At 41.8% G+C, this 19,272-nt stretch overlaps 1 protein-coding gene across 2 annotated transcripts; it reads left to right on the forward strand.

The window, feature by feature from the left end:
* The first annotated feature begins 16,865 nt into the window (after positions 1 to 16,865).
* LOC100754735 (spindlin-2C) lies at positions 16,866 to 17,800 on the forward strand. Of its 2 annotated transcripts, XM_035450160.1 has the most exons (2): positions 16,866 to 17,090; positions 17,394 to 17,800. In XM_035450160.1, exons 1-2 carry the CDS (start codon positions 16,866 to 16,868, stop codon positions 17,643 to 17,645), a joined length of 477 nt encoding a protein of 158 aa, XP_035306051.1. In that variant the 3' UTR covers positions 17,646 to 17,800. The 2 variants fall into 2 exon arrangements, with proteins under 2 accessions (XP_035306051.1, XP_035306050.1); XM_035450159.1 differs by having other exon boundaries at positions 16,866 to 17,800.
* The last annotated feature ends 1,472 nt before the right edge of the window (positions 17,801 to 19,272 follow it).

A 19,272-nucleotide genomic window follows, 5' to 3' on the forward strand; every position in this document is an offset into this window, starting at 1 on the left:
TAAGTATCAGCTGCAAATAGTTGGGCCCTTCGCAGAAGGTTCTTGCTATAGAGTACACTGAGAATTTGCTGAGACATTTGGGAATTTCTTCTCTGAAGTTAAGATAACTGTGCACACTCAAGTCTCTTACATACTTGAGTTGTTGGTCTGCAGGGTGCAGCCTTCTGTGTTACACTGTGACTCCTTCTCTTTTACATGTGCCACCTTGAAGAAGATGACTCTCTTCTCTTGGAATGTCAGGGTCCAGGTGAGTCGAGCTATGTACCTGAGGACAGTCTGAAACTCCTGATTCTCCTAACTCTGACTCTCAAGTGCTAGGATTATAGGCATGCACAATCTCTTGCTCATTTCTCTCCATTTTTAATCCTCCTAGACTGTGGGTTTCTCCAGGTTTCATTTTCTTTCCTGCCCATTTCCACTGTTTACTCATGGCCACTCACTTTCACACACTGTTACAAGAGCATTATTTGCTTTTATTCAGTGGAGAGGTAGACTAGGATTATGTGGCACTTCTAAGGGATAGTTTTTGTCCTGGTTAGGTTTTATTGTCAACTTGGCACAACCTACCTGGAAAGAGAGAACCTCACCTGAAAAATCCAAAGCCTGGCCTGTGGATGGGTCGGTGAAATATTCTCTTGAGTACTAATGGAAGTAGGAGAACCAAGCTCACTGAGGGCAATGCATTCCTAAGCAGGTGGGTCTTGGATAGTTGAGCATGAGTGAGTGACAGAGCCAGAGAGTAAGACAATGACCAACATTCTTCTGCAGTTCCTGTCCTGACTACTCTCAATGATGGGCTTTGACTAAGCCAGACAAACCCTTTCCTTCCCAAGTTGCATTTAGCCATGGCGTTTATCATATCAACAGAGATCAAGCTACTCATGCATTTGTTATTTTTAAAAGTCTGTTTTAAAACCTAGTAAAATGATTGCGACTTTTTTGAGACAGGGTTTCTCTCTGAAACAGCACTGGCTGTCCTAGAACTCACTTGGTAGACCAGGCTGGCCTCAGACTCATAGAAATCCACCTGCCTCTGCCTCCTTAGTTCTGGAATTAAAAGTATGCAACCAATAGTTGCACAAAAGCTATGGGAGTCACTAACCACTATCTGAATGGATTTGGGGCCTAATCCATAAGATGGAATCCATACCTGAAAACGCTAAAGTGGCCAAGAACCTGAAACTAGATAGATCATGAACCTGGGAAAAATGTAATATAATGATTCTGCTAAAGGAATATAGCAATAAAATGACTCCTAATAACATAAAAAAGTATGCACCACCACCTGGCATATTATGACTATTTTAACCATATGAGACTGATGACAATTACAGAGAGGCTTCCTCTAGCAGCTGATGGCAGCAGATGTAGAGCCCCACAGCCAAACATTAGGAAGAGCTCAAGGAACCCTACAGAAGAGGGAGAAGAAGGATTGTAGAGGGGTCAAGGACACCAGGTGAACACAGCCTACAAAATCAACTAAGCAGGGTTCATAGGGGCACAGAGACTGAAGCAATGATCACATATCCTGTATGGGTCTGTGCTAGGTCTTTTGAATATATCTTATAATTGTGTAGCTTGGTCTTTCTGTAGGACTCCTAACAGTGGGAGTGGGGGTACCCTGACTCACATGCTTTTATGACCTTTTGCCCCCTACTGGGTTGCCTCATCCAACTTTGATATGAGGATTTATACGTTGTCTTAATGCATCTTGTTATATCACATTCAATCACTGTGGTGTCTGCTCTTTTCTGAAGGGCAGAGGAGCAGTGGGTTTGGGGGAGGCAGGTGGGAGCGAGAATGGGAGGTGTGAATGAAGGGAAGGCTGTAGTCAGAATGTACTGTATGAGAGAAGAATAAATAAAAAGAAAAAAGAAAAGAATGATGAAAATTAGAAGATAGCTATGTTTAGCTTTAAAGATTTACTTATTTATATCTTATGTATATAAGTACTTGCCCCCATATGTACTGGTGCCCACGGAAATCAGTAGAGGACCTTGGGTTCCATGGAACTAGAGTTACAGATAGTTGTGAGCCATCATGTGGGTGCTGGGAATTGAACCATAATCCTCTGCAGGAGCAGCAAGTGTTTTTTAACATCTAAGCCATCTCCCCAAAGCCTATTTTTAACTTAAATATATACATGTGTACCAAAATATCACATTTCCCTGCTACTATGTACAAATTTATGTCATTATATACTGTTAAATTTAATAGCATATTTAATAAGAATGTTTAACATGAAAAAATAAAAGACACAGAGACTAATATTGGGGTTCTAACTTCAAGCTGAAGATCAGAAAAGCAAGGTAGCCAGCCACTAGCTCTCACCTCTAGCTCAGGCTGAAAGGGCTGATCCACAAGCATTTCACCAAGTCTCAAACTGCTTCCTCTCCTCAGTGTGGCTGGAGAACAAATACCTGATACCGAGACCTTGTTCCTATCTTAAACACCTCTCATGAGTCCTGGGATTAAAGTTATGAGCACTAATTCTCTTTTAGACTGATTCACTCTAATGTATCCCTGGGTAGTCTTGGACTAACAGAGACCCGTCTACCTCTTAATCCTGAGTCCTAGGATTAAGTGTGTACCATCACCTCCTGGCTTCTGGTTGCTTGGATTAAAAGATGTGCCTGGCTTCCAAGACTTTTGGCTGACTTTGCTTTCTGAAACCTTAGGCAAGCATTAACAAATCATAAATAATATACCACCACAAGAATGTTCAACTACTTGAAATAGAGTAGAAACAGAAAAGTTTCATTTGAGATTATACATGGACATATTAATATTAATATTATTCTTTTATTAATCAACAGCAAAACAAAAATTGATAAGAATGTACAAAGTCTAAGAAATATTCTTCATTATAATAAACCTTCTTGACTCAGCATTGGTGGTGCACACCTTTAATCCCAGCCCTCAGGAGGCAGAGGCTGGGATTAAAGGTGAGTTTGAGGCCAGCCTGGTCTACAGAGTGAGTTCCAGGACAGCCAAGGTTACACAGAGAGACATTTTCTTGAAAAAAACAACAAAACCCTTCACAAGTTAGGATAAGGGTCAGATGGAACAAATATTTAAATTGACCTCAATGTCCAGAGATTAATCTTCAGGACCAAAAGTACATCCTTAAAACCTTAAAAGCAATTACATATAAAGTATATTTGAGTTTTATGGGATTGATGCAAAAAATAATATAAGAAGGCAAGATCAAAGTTTCCAGCTATCCCATCTAACATGTAAAGCTCCTGCATTCATCACTACCATATTCACAGAACAAATAAAGTATTTGCATGAAGAAACTGAAAATCACCAAATATATTTATAGAGGCATCATAGAACTAAAACATCAAGGAAATTGCTACTCCCAAAGTGGGAGACAGTCACTTGAATACAGATTGTCACAGCTTACTATGTGTGAATCTTACAAACAGAAACCTTCATTTGGAGTCAGTCCTCATAGAAACACTTTAAACTAAAATTGATGAATTTCTATAGACTTGGTGTGAATCAACCCAAGAGCTAAGATTTCTGGTGTCTCAATCTGAAAAAGTGTCTCACATTTTCCTAGGTGTGACTGCTGGGAGCCATGTGAGGGTCTTACCATGGGTATTAGGGAAACATACACTGTCTCTGGACAGCAGCAAAACTTAACATTTTAAAATCTGCCAAACTTTGTTAGTTCAAAGTTCTAAATCCAGAGTGACTTGGAGTAAAAGAAATGCTCCATTCCAGTGTCTCTATCTTTTAACAAAGAGGAAGAAAATGCCGAATTAAAGTCACGTCCAATTCCTTGTATTACCTACAGAGGGAGAAAATAAATATGAGGAACACGCGGGAAGGTTGTTGTCTATGAATATAAAAACATGAAAGACCACTAACTGTAGTGTCTTCCCATTGCTACATACCTTAACACCACAGAATGCTTGGATAACATGTCTCAGGTAAAGATCTTCGCCACACCCTATATAAGAGACACTGTATGAGGAAAAGTAAAAACAAATACCTCCCCCAAAACATGGAAACGAGAGAGATTTTCTCCCCTTACGTCACTACTAAGGAAATGTAGTGCTATATTACTTATGATTTATTAAAGCTTGCCTGAGGATTCAGAAAGCAAAGTCAGCCACAAATCACAGAAGCCAGGCACCCATCTTTAATCCCAGCAGCCAGAAGCTAGGAGTTGGTGGTACACACTTAATCCTAGGACTCAGGATTAAGAGGGTAGATGGATCTCTGTGAGTCCAAGGCCACCCAGATCTACATGAGATTGAATCAGTCTAAAACAGTAACAGATCACACACCTTTAATCCCAGTAGTAGAGGGGTATAAAAGATAGAAGCAGGATCTACAGTGTTCTGTAGGAGGCATTCATTCTCCAGACACACTGGAGGAGGAGGCAGTCATTCTCCAGACACACTGGAGGAGGAGGCAGTCATTCTCCAGCCATGCTGAGGAGAGACAGCAGGATCAGTCCATTCAGCCTGAGCTTGAGGTAAGAGCTAGTGGCCCGCTACTTTGCTTCCTTGATCTTCAACTTGAACCCCAATATCTGTCTCTGGGTCTTTTATTTTTCATGTTACAAGGAAAGAGTTATAAAACCTAACTGGTGTCCCTGCAAATCCCTCCTAGCACAGACATACTGAAGAAGTACCTACACAGAAATTGATTCTCTCCAAGAAAAGGTGAGAATCCAGATGGAAGAATCTGATGAGTGGCAGAAACAGAAAACACCCACACTTATACAGCTGAATTGAATAGACAGAATCACACATTAAATTCATCCTCTGCCAAGTATATTAAAACTCTGGCAGAAAATCTCCGATTCCAGCTTCCTTTGCAGACAGAAGCATTTGGATCAAGCACAGTGACTAACTTGTATGTTCTCTGCTGGAGATCTTCCCTTTTGAAATCACTGCACTTTAAAGATACGAGAGACTGTTTCTGAGAATTTCCCTCAAACACGAAGAGCAAGGGGATAGTCAGGCATGAGAGAGCTTTTGCAGCTGTACTCCCTGGGATCAGCCCACTTTCAAATTAAACCATGGAAAAGACTTGGCTTATATTCTTTTTCAGAAACTTTTCCATCATCTACCTGTGATTATGGTCTCTAAAGTCCGGTAATTCCAGGACAGTCAGGGCTGTAACACACACACACACACACACACACACACACACACACACACACACACACACACACACACACACACACCTGTCTCAAAACCACCACCACCACCAAAAAAATCTAAACAAGTCAGAATTCTTCTTGGGTCTTTGTATGTTTATCTCCAGGAATAATTACAGTCCTGCAATCTCTGTAAGAAAAAAAATGCGAAGGTCTCTGAAACCACAAATAGGACGTCAGCATTCCTTGTATCTTGTGAGCTGGCTTGCTTCTGAGAGAAATTGCAACAACCTCCTCTAAGAGAGAGGGATGTCTTCGTGCCTGAAAGGGAAAGGAGAACTCCCACTCCTGCCAGTAACTCCCCAACAGAACCCTCCTTTTGTAAGGAAGTGATTGAACAGGAGAATAGATACACCTTGAACATCCCTCCCTGTCTTGGTACAATACTATGTCTATTTAAAATAAAAAAGGTTGTAGGTCTGGAAAAAAGAAGGGCACCCCCGTACCCCATACTCTTCATTCTCTAGAGATAAAGTTCAATAATATCTCATAAGAAAAAAGGTGCGCGAACCTCTCAGTGTCTGAAAGATGAAGTGAGTAGTCGCCATGCCTTCTCTCCTGGCTTGCTTCAGATCAGAAATGCCCTCATTATGAGGGCATAAGTAAGCCTTCTGCTTACTTAAAAATCACCCCCCAAAAGCCCCAGATTCCAGTCATCTTTCCCAGTTCTCTCTCTCTCTCTCTCTCTCTCTCTCTCTCTCTCTCTCTCTCTCTCTCTCTCTCTCTCCACACACACATACACACACAATCCCATCCTTCCAGTTCCTATCCCTATCCACCTGTAAAATCTATTCTATTTCCCCTTCCCAGGGAGATCCATTTGTTCCCTCTTGACCCCTCCTTGTTACTTAGACTCTCTGGGTCTGTAGATAGTAGCATGGTTATCCTTTAAGCCAATATCCACTTATGGGTGAGTAAATACCATGTTCATCTTTCTCAGTCTGGTTTACCTCACTCAGGATGATTTTTCTATTTCTATCCAGTTTCCTGAAAAATTCATAATGCCATTTTTTGAAAGATAACTGAGAAACCTACTACATTGGAAACTCCCTGGAATCTATGAGGGCTACTGCAGTGAAGACTCCTAGTAATGGGGAATATGGGGCCTGAGCCAGCCATCTTCTGTAACCAGACAAGGCTTCCTACAGTGCTGGGATGAGGATGTCAACCCAGTCACAAAACCTCCAACCTACAATTTGTCCTGCCTATAAGATGTGCTGGGGTGAAGGTCTTGCAGAACTTCTGGGAGTGGCCAAGCAATGACTGGTCCAACTTGAGGCACATGCCACAAGAGGGAGCCCATGACCCACACTCTCTGGAAGGGCAGGACCCAGAGACTGGATAGCCCAGAGAGGTAGGGTAGAACCTAACACTACTGGGGTGGGGGTGGGGGAGTCAGTGAAATGATTCCTAATGACATTCTGTTATAGCCTTGATCAGGATGTATGAGAGAAGAATAAATAACATAATTAACATCTCCTGAAAACTCTTCCATGGCTTATTCTAGCCATAACTCTGCATCTTCAGATGCTCCCTTCAAGTATGTTCTGTCTACGTTGAGCACTCTAACTTTAATACCATTCATGTAACTGGTTCCTAAATCATCTAATGTTGCATGAGACTCTTTTTATTTGTTTTTTCAAGACAGAGTTTCTCTGTGTAGCCTGGCTGTCCTGGAACTCACTCTGTAGACTAGGCTGGCCTTGAACTCACAGAGATCTGCCTGCCTCTGCTTGGGATTAAAGGTGTGCACCACCATCACCCAGCCTAGTTTTGTTTATTAATGAAGATACATCTTTTCCCCTTTTCATTGAAAATAGATTCGTTTCTCACATAATATATTCTGATTATGTTTCCCCTCCCTGTACTCCTCTCTTTTCTTCCCACCTCTCTCCCAACCAGATCTACCCCCTTTCTGTCTCTCATTATTAAACAAACAGGCTTCTAAGTGATAATAAAGTAAAGCAAAACTCTGAAACAAAAACTACCACATTATTGTGGGACAAGACAAACAAATAGAAAGAAAAGCGCCCAAGAGAAGGCATAAAATTCAGAGAACAATTCGTTTACACACTCAGTAATCCCATAAAAACACTAAACTGGAGGCCATAATGTAAGTGCAGAGAACCTGGTCCAGACCCTTGCAGGCCCTATGAATGCTGCTTCAGTCTCTGTGAGTTCATATGAACTTTGCTTATGTAGCTATAAAGGACCTTGTTCTCCTGGTGTCCTCCATCCCCTCTGGCTCTCACACTCTTTCTGCCTCCTCTTCCATGGGATTCCCTGAGCTCTAAGGTGAGGGGTATGATAGAGACATCCCATTTAGAGCTGTGTGTTCCAAGGTCTCTCACTCTCTCTGTAATGTCTGGCTGTGGGTCTTTGTATTTTCTCCAGTCTGCTGCAGGAGGCAGCATCTCTGATGATGAATGATCAAGGCAGTGATTTATGTATGGTATACCAGAATATCATTAGGAGTCACTTTATCACTACTGTTTTTCCTCCTTTCTTTCCTTCTTTATTCTTTTTTAGATCAGTAGTATTTGGTTTTGCCCTAGAGCCCTGGACAATCTATTTCTGTCCTGACCCATTTCCATTTTTCATTCAGTAGAGAGTTGTTCACTTTCCATGAACTTGCATGATTCTGTTGTTGATGTCCAACTTTAATCTGTGGCAATCCAATGGGATTCAAGGAGTTATTTCAGTTTTCTTTCATCTATTGAGACTTGCTTTGTGCCTGAGTACGTGGTTAATTTTGGAGAAAGTTCCATGAGGTGCTGAGAAGAAGGTATATTATTTTGTGTTTGGGTGAAATGTTCTGTAAATATCCATTATGCCCATCTGGTTTATAGTGTCTGTTTGCTCAAGCATTTCTCTGTTTAGGTTTTGTCTGGATGACCTGTCTGCTGGTTAGAGTGGGGTATTGAAGTCTCCCACTATCAGTGTGTGAGGTTCAATGTGTGATTTAACCTGTAGTGGTGTTTCTTTTACAAACTTGGGTGGACTTGTGTTTGGGTATAGGTGATAAGAATTGCAGTGTCCTCTTGGTGGATTTTTCCTTTGACCAGAATGCAGTGTCCTTCCCTACCTCTTCTGATTAGTTTGGGATTGACGTCTATTTTCTAGATATTAAAATGGCTCCTCTGGCATATTTCTTAGGTACATTTGCTTGAAATATCTTTTCCAATCCTTTTACCCTGGGGAGATGCCTATCCTTGGTGTTGAGGTGTGTTTCTTGGATGAAGCAGGAAGATAGATCCTGTTTTAGCATCAGTTATGTTAGTCTGTGTCTTCTTATTTGGGAATTGAGACCATTGATGTTGAGAGAAATCAATGACCAGTGATTACTGATTTCTGTCATTTTGTTGTTATTCTAGTGTCTATGTGTGATGGGTATTCTTGAATGTCAACTTGACTATATCTGGAATGAACTACAATCCCGAAATGGAGGGCACACTTGTGATCCGGATTTGAGACTGGATGACACTTGTCTTTAATCCAGACCTTGAGGCTTGAAGATACACCTTTAATCTGGGTCACTCTTTCTGTTAGAAGCCTATATAAGGACAATGGGAGAAGGAGGGTTGTGTTCTTCACCTACTTGCCCTCATCTTCATCAGCTCATCCATTCCTTCTTTGAGATCCCAGCACACAAGCTGAAATACCCAGCCTTGTGGGACTGAGGAGCTACTAGATTCTTGGACTTCCCATTCATAACTAGCCATTGTTGGACTGCAGCCTATAAGTCATTCCGATAAATTTCCTATGATGAGAGAGAGAGAGAGAGAGAGAGAGAGAGAGAGAGAGAGAGAGAGAGAGAGAGATTCATTCTATAAATTCTGTGACTCTAGAGAAGCCTGACTAATACAGATTTTGGTACCAGAGTGGTTCTAGAAAAAGAGAGTATAAGGTTGAATCTTTTAAGTATCCGGAATAGACCTTTTAAATTGCTAGCACATTCGAATTCACTAGTACCTTCAGTTACTGAAGCCTCTCCCAGTCACTCTCCTGGGAGCTCAGAAAGTACTGAAAGGGTATGTGTGTGCATGCTTTCCCTCTTTTGATTTTACTGATCTGGGGTTATTTATTCCCTGTGTTAGGTGTAGTTTAACCTCTTTAGGTTGGAATTTTCTTTCAGGCACCTTTTGTAGGGCTGGTTTGTAGATAGATATTGCTTAAATTTGTTTTTTTTTTATCACAGAATGTCTTGTTTTCTCTATCTATGGTGATTGAAAGTTTCTATGGGTATTATACTTTGGGTTGGCATCTGTGGTCTCTTAGTGTCTGTAGCACAACTGTCAAGGCCCTTCTGGCTTTTAGAATCTCCACTGAGAAGTTAGGTGTGGTGATATATTATTTATGATTTATTAAAGCTTGCCTGAGGATTCAGAAAACCCAGCCAGCCTCCAGCTACAGAAATCAGGAAGTGGTGGTACACACCTTTAATTCCAGGACTCAGGTTTAAGAGGTAGATGGATCTCTGTTAGTTTAAGGCCACACTGACTACACGAAATCGATCCAGTCCTAAAAGAAACAGCTCACACAAAGTTGATCTCAGCAACTGTGGTCACATGCCTTTAATCACAGCATTGGGGAGGTATATAAGACAGGAGCAGGGTCTCAGAGATGGCATTCAGTCTGAGAGTTAGTATCTAGCCACACTGAGGGGAGCATAGCAGTCTGAGTGAATCTGAGGAGCAGTGAAGTTGGGAGCAGTTTGAGGATCACCCCTTTGGTCTGAACTGAGGTAGAGGTAAGTGCCAGTGACTGGCTGCTTTGCTTTTCTGATCCTCAGCTTGAAGCATGAACCCCAATATCACCTTCTGGGTCCTTTATTTTTTGTGTTACAATCAGGTGCAGTTCTAATTTTATGTTACTTGGACTTTTTATTTTGCAGCTTTTAATATTTTTTCTTTGTTCTATATGGTGTTTTGAATATTATGTGTCAAGGGGACTTTCTTTTCTAGTCCTGTTTATTTGATGTTCTGTAAGCTTCTTGTACTTTGATAAGCATCCACTTCTTCAGGTTAAGAAAAATTTTTCCTATGATTTTGTTGAAAATATTTTCTGTGCCTTTGACCTGGGTTCTCCTTCTTGTATTCCTATTGTTCTTGGGTTTAGTCTTTTCATAGTGTTCTGGATTTTCTAGATGTTTTGTGCCAGGAGATTTTTGGATTTAACATTTTCTTTGACCAAAGTATCCATTTTTCTATTGTGTCTTCAGCACCTGAGACTCTCTCTTCCATGTCTTATATTCTGTTGGTGAAGCTTGCCTCTATGATTCCTGTTCAAGTTTCTAAAGTTTTATTTCCTGATTTCCCTTAGATTGGGTTTTCTTTATTGATTCTATTTCCACTTTTAGGTATTGAAGTGCTCTCTTCATTTCCTTCCATTGTGTGTTTGTGTTTTCAATGATTTCTTTAAAGGATTTACTTTTTCCTCCTTGAGGACCTCTAGCATATGCATAAGCCCTGTTTTAAGGTGTTTTACTTGTGCTCCAGCTCTATTGGAATACTCAGAGTCTGCTGTGGTAGGGTTGCTGGGTTCTAGTGCAGACATACTGTACTAGCTGTTAATGATTGTGTTTTTTTGCTAGTGTCTTGACATCTAGGATTAGGAAGGCTGTAATTTTAAGTACTGATACCTGGTTTTATTTTTTGGGAGTGTGTGTTTTGTTCCTTGGCTTCTGTTTCCTCTCTTGTTCGTAGGAGAGTGTGGTGGATGTGTGTTGCCTGGTAGGAAGATCTTCTGGGGTTCTGATAAGTGTGGGCAGTGGTGGTTCCGTGTAAAATGTGTTTCTGGGTACTGGGACCTGATACTCAGAAATGGGGATGAGTTGGTCCAGTGGAAGAGCTTCACAAGAGGGAGGAAAGCAGAGTGTTCCACCAGGATCTAATCTACTTAGTCTCCTGGGAATGGGGACAGAGAGTCAGGAGAGGGCACAGCAGGAGGTCTGCCTAGAGCTGGGGATGAGACTAGGGGATTGGATTTGGAGGAATGGAGGGAGAGGTGAAGATCTGCAGTGAAGGTGTGGTGTTTAATTGCTTCCCTGGTAGAAGTGGTCTGTTCCCAGGGAGTGTCTGCTGGAATTAAGGGCTGTGACAAGCAATGGGTGTGGGGAAGGAAGTTTAGAGGGGAAGATTTGTAGGATCCACTGGAGATGGGTGCTGGAGAGAGAGGGCAAGGCTGCAGCAGGTGTTCTGCTGCAGGACGTGGGATGAGACTGGGGGGTGGATTTGGAGGAGAGGAGGGTGAGGGAACATCTGCAGGAGGCCTACTGGTTTCTCTGGCCAGAGTAGATATCACCCCATGTTCAACATGTACAGTGTGAAAAAATATGTAAGTATCTGCATTGCACACACTTTTTTGGGCATGTTTGAATTAGTAGAAAATGTACTTTGGCTGTTGGCTGTTGTAAATGATAGAAGTGAAGAGAACATATGTTTAGCACTCCAATAATTCTTGCTATATGCCATAGGAATTGCTTCTATCACATCTTTTTTACGTCCATAACATAATTTGACACTCCTTAATTTCCTGGGGTCCCATAATGACTAAACTACAAGGTAGAGCCAGCCGGTAGTTAAGATCCTCCAGCAAGTACATCCCCTAGGTATACCAGTTTGAATAGACAGAGACATACCAACCCACCAGCATAAAACCTAAGTAGGCCAGGCAAGAGACCACAGAATCTGGACTTAATACAAAGAAAGAAAGAAACAAAGAAAGAAAGAAAGAAAGAAAGAAAGAAAGAAAGAAAGAAAGAAAGAAAAGGAGAGGGGGAAGGAGGAATACATTAAGAACACCATATTAAAAAAAAAAAACAAAACAGCTAACATCATCTTTCACTTGATCCAAGAAGTATAGAGAGATGTTTTTTGTTTGGGGAATCAAAGATGTATTCAATTCCAATTCCAGTCCTTTATATAATGTAAAACTCAGCACCAGAGGCCGGGCGGTGCTGGCACATACCTTTAAGCCTAGCACTTGGGAGGCAGAAGCAGGAGGATTCTCTGTGAGTTCAAGGCCAGCCTGGTCTACAAGAGCTAGATCCAGGACAGCCAGGGCTGTTTCACAGAGAAACCCTATCTCAAAAAAAGCATGTGAATACTAGGTTGCTCTAGTACCGAGGGGTGGGTGTGTGTGTGTGTGTGTGTGTGTGTGTGTGTGTGTGTGTGTGTGTGTGTGTTTCTCTGTGAAACAGCCCTGGCTGTCCTGGAACTCACTGTGTAGACCAGGCTGGTCTCCAACTCACAGAGATCCTCCTCCCTCTGCTTTTTGAGCACTGGGATCAAAGGTGTGCACCACCACTGCCCGACTTGTTCTGCTTTTTACTTTTCTGAAGATTTCTGTTCTTTTAACATCTTTGAAAATATACATATCATAGAATTTATAGATTATAATAGTTTAGTGAGTTGGGTTTTTACTTTCTTGCTGGTGAATGAGGTAAAGGTAAAGTTCAAATTTACTGCACTCAATCCATATGCATTATATATTTCCTACCAGTCTAAAGTAGAGAAAGCTAGATAGCAAACTCAGAATAATTATAACAATTATTGGCTTTAAAAATTGTAATTGACAATGCTTACATTTTGTGGTAATATTGTAAGAAACTAAGTTTGCAAAGGACGTCAACATTTGATATGCAATTTAAAATATGATTTCAGGTACATCAACATATGAAAGCTGCCAACTTTAGGGATGATTATATGAAAATATATGTGAATAGAAAAGAAACTGCAAAAATATGAAACTATAATATGTAATTGGAGCACTGTATGCCCAAACAAAACAGGAGAATAAATTTAAACTCACTAACACTTAGAAAGTGAAATTAATGAATGAAACAGGCATTTAGAAACTGTTTTGATAAAAGCTGTTGACTTCTCATTTGGACTCACAGAATACCTGGAAACACTATGAAAACTTGGCATCCATTCGTACATTCTGTGTCTGTCTGTTACTTAATGTACAAAGTATAATGCCCTTAACATTTCCTCTTCTGTCACGATGGACTCTAGGAAAAACAACAACAATAAGAACCCCTCGCAAGACAGAAGGAGTCTTCCCAGGCAAGTGAGGGTAGTTATCCGTGATGCAGAGGCCCTGCATCCCTGAAGCAGAAAGAATGATTTTAAGTACTAGATTGATCTCAAATAATGAAGAACTTGTAGAGGCAGGCAGAACTCTGTGATTTTGAGGCCAGCCTGGTCTACAGAGAGAGTTCTAGGACAGCCAGGACAGTTACACAGAGAAACTTTGTTTTGGGGAAAAAAAACAAAGAAACTTGTAGAGCCAGAACTGAGACAATGATCAACCAGACCACACTTTGACCAGGACTGCATAATTATGTATGTCTCTTGTCCTCTGACCAATCCTTTATTTAAAGCCAAAATTGACTTGGGATCACTGGACCATGTTGTCTGTTCCCCCTGATGTGGCTACATTGAATAAACCTCTTTTTTTGTGCTTTTCACTCTTGTTTCTTTAATTCATATGTTGGGGACAGGTAGGGAAGCCTAGCCTGTTGGGATTGCTAGAGATGAGGTTTTTGCTCTAAAAATTGGGATTGCTCAACTACCATTTCATACTCACCAATTTGGTGAATACTAAAATTGTTAAAACTGTCAAAAGTTCACTATGATGTGGGGAACAGAGTAGACATTTATTCCTGAGTGTGTAATGTGGTGTGGTTAATTCATCCAGCAACTTAGGAACATTTCTCTTGAGTATCTTTAAGAATTAATTTAGAAAGTCTGAAATGTGGATAGTCAGTGTTTGTTCTTCCGGGATTTATTCTACAAAACACAGGTAAAAGTACACAAATATATTAATTATATCAATTTTGTGAAGGTTAGGATGTAATATGGAAGTCAGACAAAATGCTCAGCATCCGAGTAGATGTTTGAATGTGTTATTTCACAGCTCAAAAACAGAAACAAAAAACCACTTAGATATGTACACTGTACAGTAGACTTTGAATAAAAAAATGTGAAAGATAAAAAAATTTAGAACAAAATATTGGATGAAAAAGCAAGTTTCAAAAGATAAGTATGATATAAAACTTGCATTTATAATTTAAGAAATTGGCTGGCTCTAGTAGTGCACGCCCTTAATCCTGATACTCCGGAGGCAGAAATAGGAGGTTCTCTGTTAATTTGGAGCCAGCCTGGTCTACAGAGTGAGTTCCAGGACAGCCAGGGCTATACAGAGAAACCCTTCTTTCAAAAAGACAAAAATACAAAAAAAAAAAATTAAGGATCTTTGTGATTCTCTTTTAGGCTTGCCTAGCAGTGGCAAGTCTAATAATAAGTAAACATTTCCTTTAATATTCATCAAAGATTTGTGTAGTAAGAGAAATCTATGTTAGCTAGATAATACTAAATACAGTGTTAGTTTTTAAAACTGTACAGCAGTCATTCTTTTACAATTTTTATTAAAATTTATTTATTTATTTAATCCATTCATTCCTTTGTTTATTGTGTAGGGGCACTTGTGTGAAGGGCAGAGGAGAGCTTCTGGGAATCAGTTCTCTCCTTCCATCATCTGGGTCTTTAGAATCCAAGTCAGCTTGCTGGACTCGATGGCAAGGTCCTTTACTTGCTGAACTATGGTACAAACCCAGTATATTTATCAATTAGGCAACATGTATTTGGGCCAATCAAAGCAAGAACTATCTGCTGGAAATCTCAAGTTTAGGCTACTGAGAGGAATTATTATTTTTTTCACACAGTATGAAGAACTTTCCTTCACGTAGAGTGATTGAAACTTTTTTGTCATAATATACATGTGGATATTGTGTGTGTGTGTGTGTGTGTGTGTGTGTGTACCCTAAGAATTTTTGTCTACAAAATTCTTAGCATAAGAGGAGTAGGGTACAAGAGTACAGGAGCTGTGCTACAGGATAAAAAAAATACACCTTATGGGTAATATTTGCTTGTATTTTTAAAAGATTGAATAAAATGTATGTTAATTCTGAGGCTATTCACTACTTCTCAGCATTATCAACATATATATGCTCTGAATTACTCAAAATATCTAAAATTGTTTTACTGATAATTTAAAAGAAAAACCTGCCTTGCAAACGCGATGCAAGCTCCTTTAAGAACACAGAAAAAAGAAAAGGAAATACGAGGACTACTATTGTGTGGTGAGGCAAAGGGAATAGGAGAGAGGTGAAGCTGATTTGAAGTACATTTGAAAATTTTACACACAGTGCGTAAAATTCTTCTACAGCTGGGAGGGTAGTATCCTTGAGAAGATAAGCAATCAACAAAACTTACTTATAAATTGGGTCAAAACAGACGACATCAGTGCTTTTTTTCTCTCTCTCTATTCTAGCTCCACTAGCCTTAGACAACCGGAAAGGCAGTTTTTGCATAAAGAGAACTCCACGAGGGCATGGGGTAAAGGAAAAGCGAATTCCTGAAGGATGGAAAGCAGATGCCGTTGGGGGCTTTAAAGTGTAGAGTTGCAGGTGGGGGTGGGGAACCTGAACTGAAAGAGGGAATCCTAGGAGCTGTGGGAGAGGTGTTGGGCGGGTGTGTGCGGGGGGGGGGAGGGCGGGAGAGTGATCTGGTTCCTGATTTGGCAAAAGGGATGGGGACAAGAGCACCCCCCCTCCCACCAGATTAGAACCATGATGGGGAGTGGGAGAGGAGGTGGCTGAGGGGTGTTTGGCAGGAAGGGGCGGCCTCTCGCGGGGCAGGAAGCTACGCTAGGAAAAGAGGGAGGAGACTGCAGTGGCAGCAGCGACCGCTGGAATCTCTAAGTGGCCCAGGTGCTGCTGCCTCTGACACCCGGGAGGAGAGCGAGGAAGCCCAGCGCAGGCACTTCCCCGAATGCTTCGTTCTTCTGCCCCGCGGCTTTCTTAGACAGGCTCTTGGCCTTGATCTCCTCCTGGCTTTGCTCTCACCAACACTCATCTGGCTGCTCGCCTGCTGATCATCCTTCACTCCAGGCTCGCAGCGGAGGCAACAGTCTTGTGTCCGATTTGGGCACGTGAGTGCTGAAAACGCAGACAGTGGGCAGGTGAGCACCGGAGTGGGTGCCAGAAAATAGGAATGGGTTCCTGCTTGGCAGGAAAATTGGAGGGAGTGCTAGGATTTGAGGTGAGGGAAACTCGGAACCGAGACTTGGGGGCGGGGCACGGAGCAAGAAACAGAGGAATCTTATACAAAGGTGGCCAGAAAGAGAGACAGATTCATGATGGGAGCTCAAAAGGAAATGGGGGTGACTTGGAAGAAATATGAAGAAGTGAGTACACACAGCGAGCATAGGTATTCAGCAAGGGTGGGATGAAAAGCAGGGGCCAGTGGGTAAGAGGCATGAGACCTGCATGGAGGGATATAGAGAGATATGAGACTGGGGCTACAAATGGGGAATGTGAAGGTGGGGGGGGGGGCATCTAAGATAACAACGGAGCCAGGAAATATAGAGAGAACCAGCTGCCTCTTGCTTGGCGCTCAACCGCCACAACTTCCACAGCCATCTCTTTTCTAACTCTGTTGTGTAACCAAACAAGCCTGGAAAGAGGGTAATGCAGGCAGACATCCAAGCATGTTTGATATAGAATACTGCTACTGGATGCACGAATATCGTGCGCAGTGACTTCCCAATGCAGAGAAAAATAACTTTAATATTGCATAGAATGTTTCTTTCTAGATTCTCCCCTCTTCTTACAGGTATGAAATCCCCTCACAAAAAAGCAGCTGCAAGAGAGCAAGCGAGAGAAGCTGTTGATCACCATGTTGGCTCTTCAACCATCAAGAAGAAAAAAGCTGCTCAGAAGAGGCAGAGGAGCAGACCTTCATCCCGGTCTCGAAGGAACATCGTGGGCTGCAGAATTTCTCACGGGTGGAAGGAAGGGGATGAGCCCATCACCCAGTGGAAGGGAACTGTTCTGGATCAGGTGCCTATAAACCCTTCTCTCTATCTGGTGAAATACGATGGAATTGACTGTGTCTATGGACTGGAACTTCACAGAGATGAAAGGATTTTAAAGCTTAAAATCCTTCCTGATAAGGTGTCCTTTTCTCGAGTCAGCGATGTGCGCCTTGCTAATACCATAATTGGCAAAGCAGTGGAACACATGTTTGAGGGGGAGCATGGCTCTAAGGATGAATGGAGGGGGATGGTCCTGGCCCAAGCGCCTATCATGAACGCCTGGTTTTACATTACCTATGAGAAAGATCCAGTCCTGTACATGTACCAGCTTCTTGATGATTATAAAGAGGGCGACCTCCGTATCATGCCAGAGTCCAGTGCATCTCCTCCAGCAGACAGGGAGCCAGAAGGCGTTGTAGATGGCCTGATAGGTAAACATGTGGAATATACCAAAGAAGATGGCTCCAAGAGGACAGGCAAGGTCATTCACCAAGTTAAAGCCAAGCCCTCTGTGTACTTCATCAAGTTTGATGATGATTTCCATATCTATGTCTATGATTTAGTGAAAAAGAACTGTTAGGATGAAATTTGCATAGTGTGGGGAGGCAAATGCGTAATTTGTAGGCGTGCACAAAATGTTAATTTTTCAGTGTATTAGAAGCCTGAGGGTTTCTGATAACCCAGATTCTTTGCCAGCATCACTGTTTTGTTCTGAAAAATACCAATCTGTGGACATGACGTGCTATATGTAAAACTTTGTCTTGTGTAAGAGATGAGTATGTTTGATGGATGGAACATGAAGGAACAGCTGTCAATTTAACCTGTGAATAAAGTACCATTATTATTATAATCAGTCATCTGAAAGTTGAGTGTGAATTATCTGGTGTGGTCTGGGGACAGGGAGAGGAATTAGAGACAGGGTGGGGGTGTTTAGATGGAGGGACTGATTGGAAAAGGTGAGGAAGAAGAAAGGGAGGCTCCCTGGGGGAGGCATGGTGTTTAATGGAGAAACATAAAATTGGGAGGGGAGTGAATGATAACAGAAATGAGATCTTGGGTCTTAGAGGAAAGTACAATAAACTGAGTAAAGAGGAACACAAAGAAGTTTAGAAGAGTTCTGGGGTAAGTGCAAGAATGACCTGAGGAGAGGCTAAACAACTCATAAGGGGGGGAGGTAAATGGAGGGCACAGAGGAAGGATGGAATCCGGGAAGGGGTGTTTAGAGAAAGGATCATCAGCAGGGCCCAAGGGGGTTGTGAAGGCCTTAGAAGTTGAACATCTGGCTACATCCACATCAGCCACTTTGACTCTGTTCACAAAATAATAATCAGTTATTAAAGAAGGCAGATGTAGTGGAGGCCTCCTAGACAGGCATTTTGACCAGGGAAACTCAGACTATGAATCAAGGGCCAGCTTTCCACCTTTTCATTTCAGGAGTCTGTCATACCTGACAAGGGGAAGTCAGTTTTCAAACCCAGACACTGTAACACAGTGCTTCTGAGGCTCTGGCCTGTGGGCTGACTCCTCATCTTTCCAAGAGGACACAGCGCAGGACACACCCAGGACCTCAGGGTCCTGATTCATTTCCCATATTTTGGGTAAACAAGACTTCTGAAGAATGAGTTAATGAGGTTCACATTATCTAAGAGATGGTATCATGAGTTTTGAATATATTTTATCTGGAAAAGAAAGGAATCCTGCCCAACTGGTATGAGTCCTGTCACTGTTGACCCCCTCATTGGTATCTCTCACCATGCTCAAGATAGGCATCTGATAATTGAGCCTAATGTGTCTCCACAAAATGGACAGGACCAGGCTTTTTCCATTCTCCTGTCACACCTGCCTTTACACAGGTGGCTTCATTTAGTAAGCCAGAAGAAGGAGAGGCCACTCCCTCTAGAAGTCCCCATTGTAGAGAGACCTCTCCCACAAAGCCTGTGGCCCCTGACACCTTTTTTGGTACGTCCCAGCCAAACTGTGCCCCCTTAAACTCTTGAAAAGCAGTGATGGACGTCCATGCAGCTGTCGGTTTCCAGATGATACAGAAGTTCTGGGTAATAGGGCTGAATATTGTGACTGTGTAACTAATTCCTTCAGACGTATATTGTGGTGTGGATGGGTTGTAGTTGGTGAGTAGAAGAAACAGTCACTTCAATAAAGTCCCTTAGAACTATAGTGTCCAGAACACGGGTCTCTGTCCAGTTCCT

The sequence above is a fragment of the Cricetulus griseus genome, chromosome X, assembly GCF_003668045.3.
Source record: "Cricetulus griseus strain 17A/GY chromosome X, alternate assembly CriGri-PICRH-1.0, whole genome shotgun sequence".
Classification (NCBI taxonomy): Eukaryota; Metazoa; Chordata; class Mammalia; order Rodentia; family Cricetidae; genus Cricetulus; species Cricetulus griseus.

Bases quoted from the DNA above. Each gene is read 5' to 3' on its own strand.
- LOC100754735 (XM_035450159.1), top strand. From the start codon at position 16,866: ATGAAATCCCCTCACAAAAAAGCAGCTGCAAGAGAGCAAGCGAGAGAA.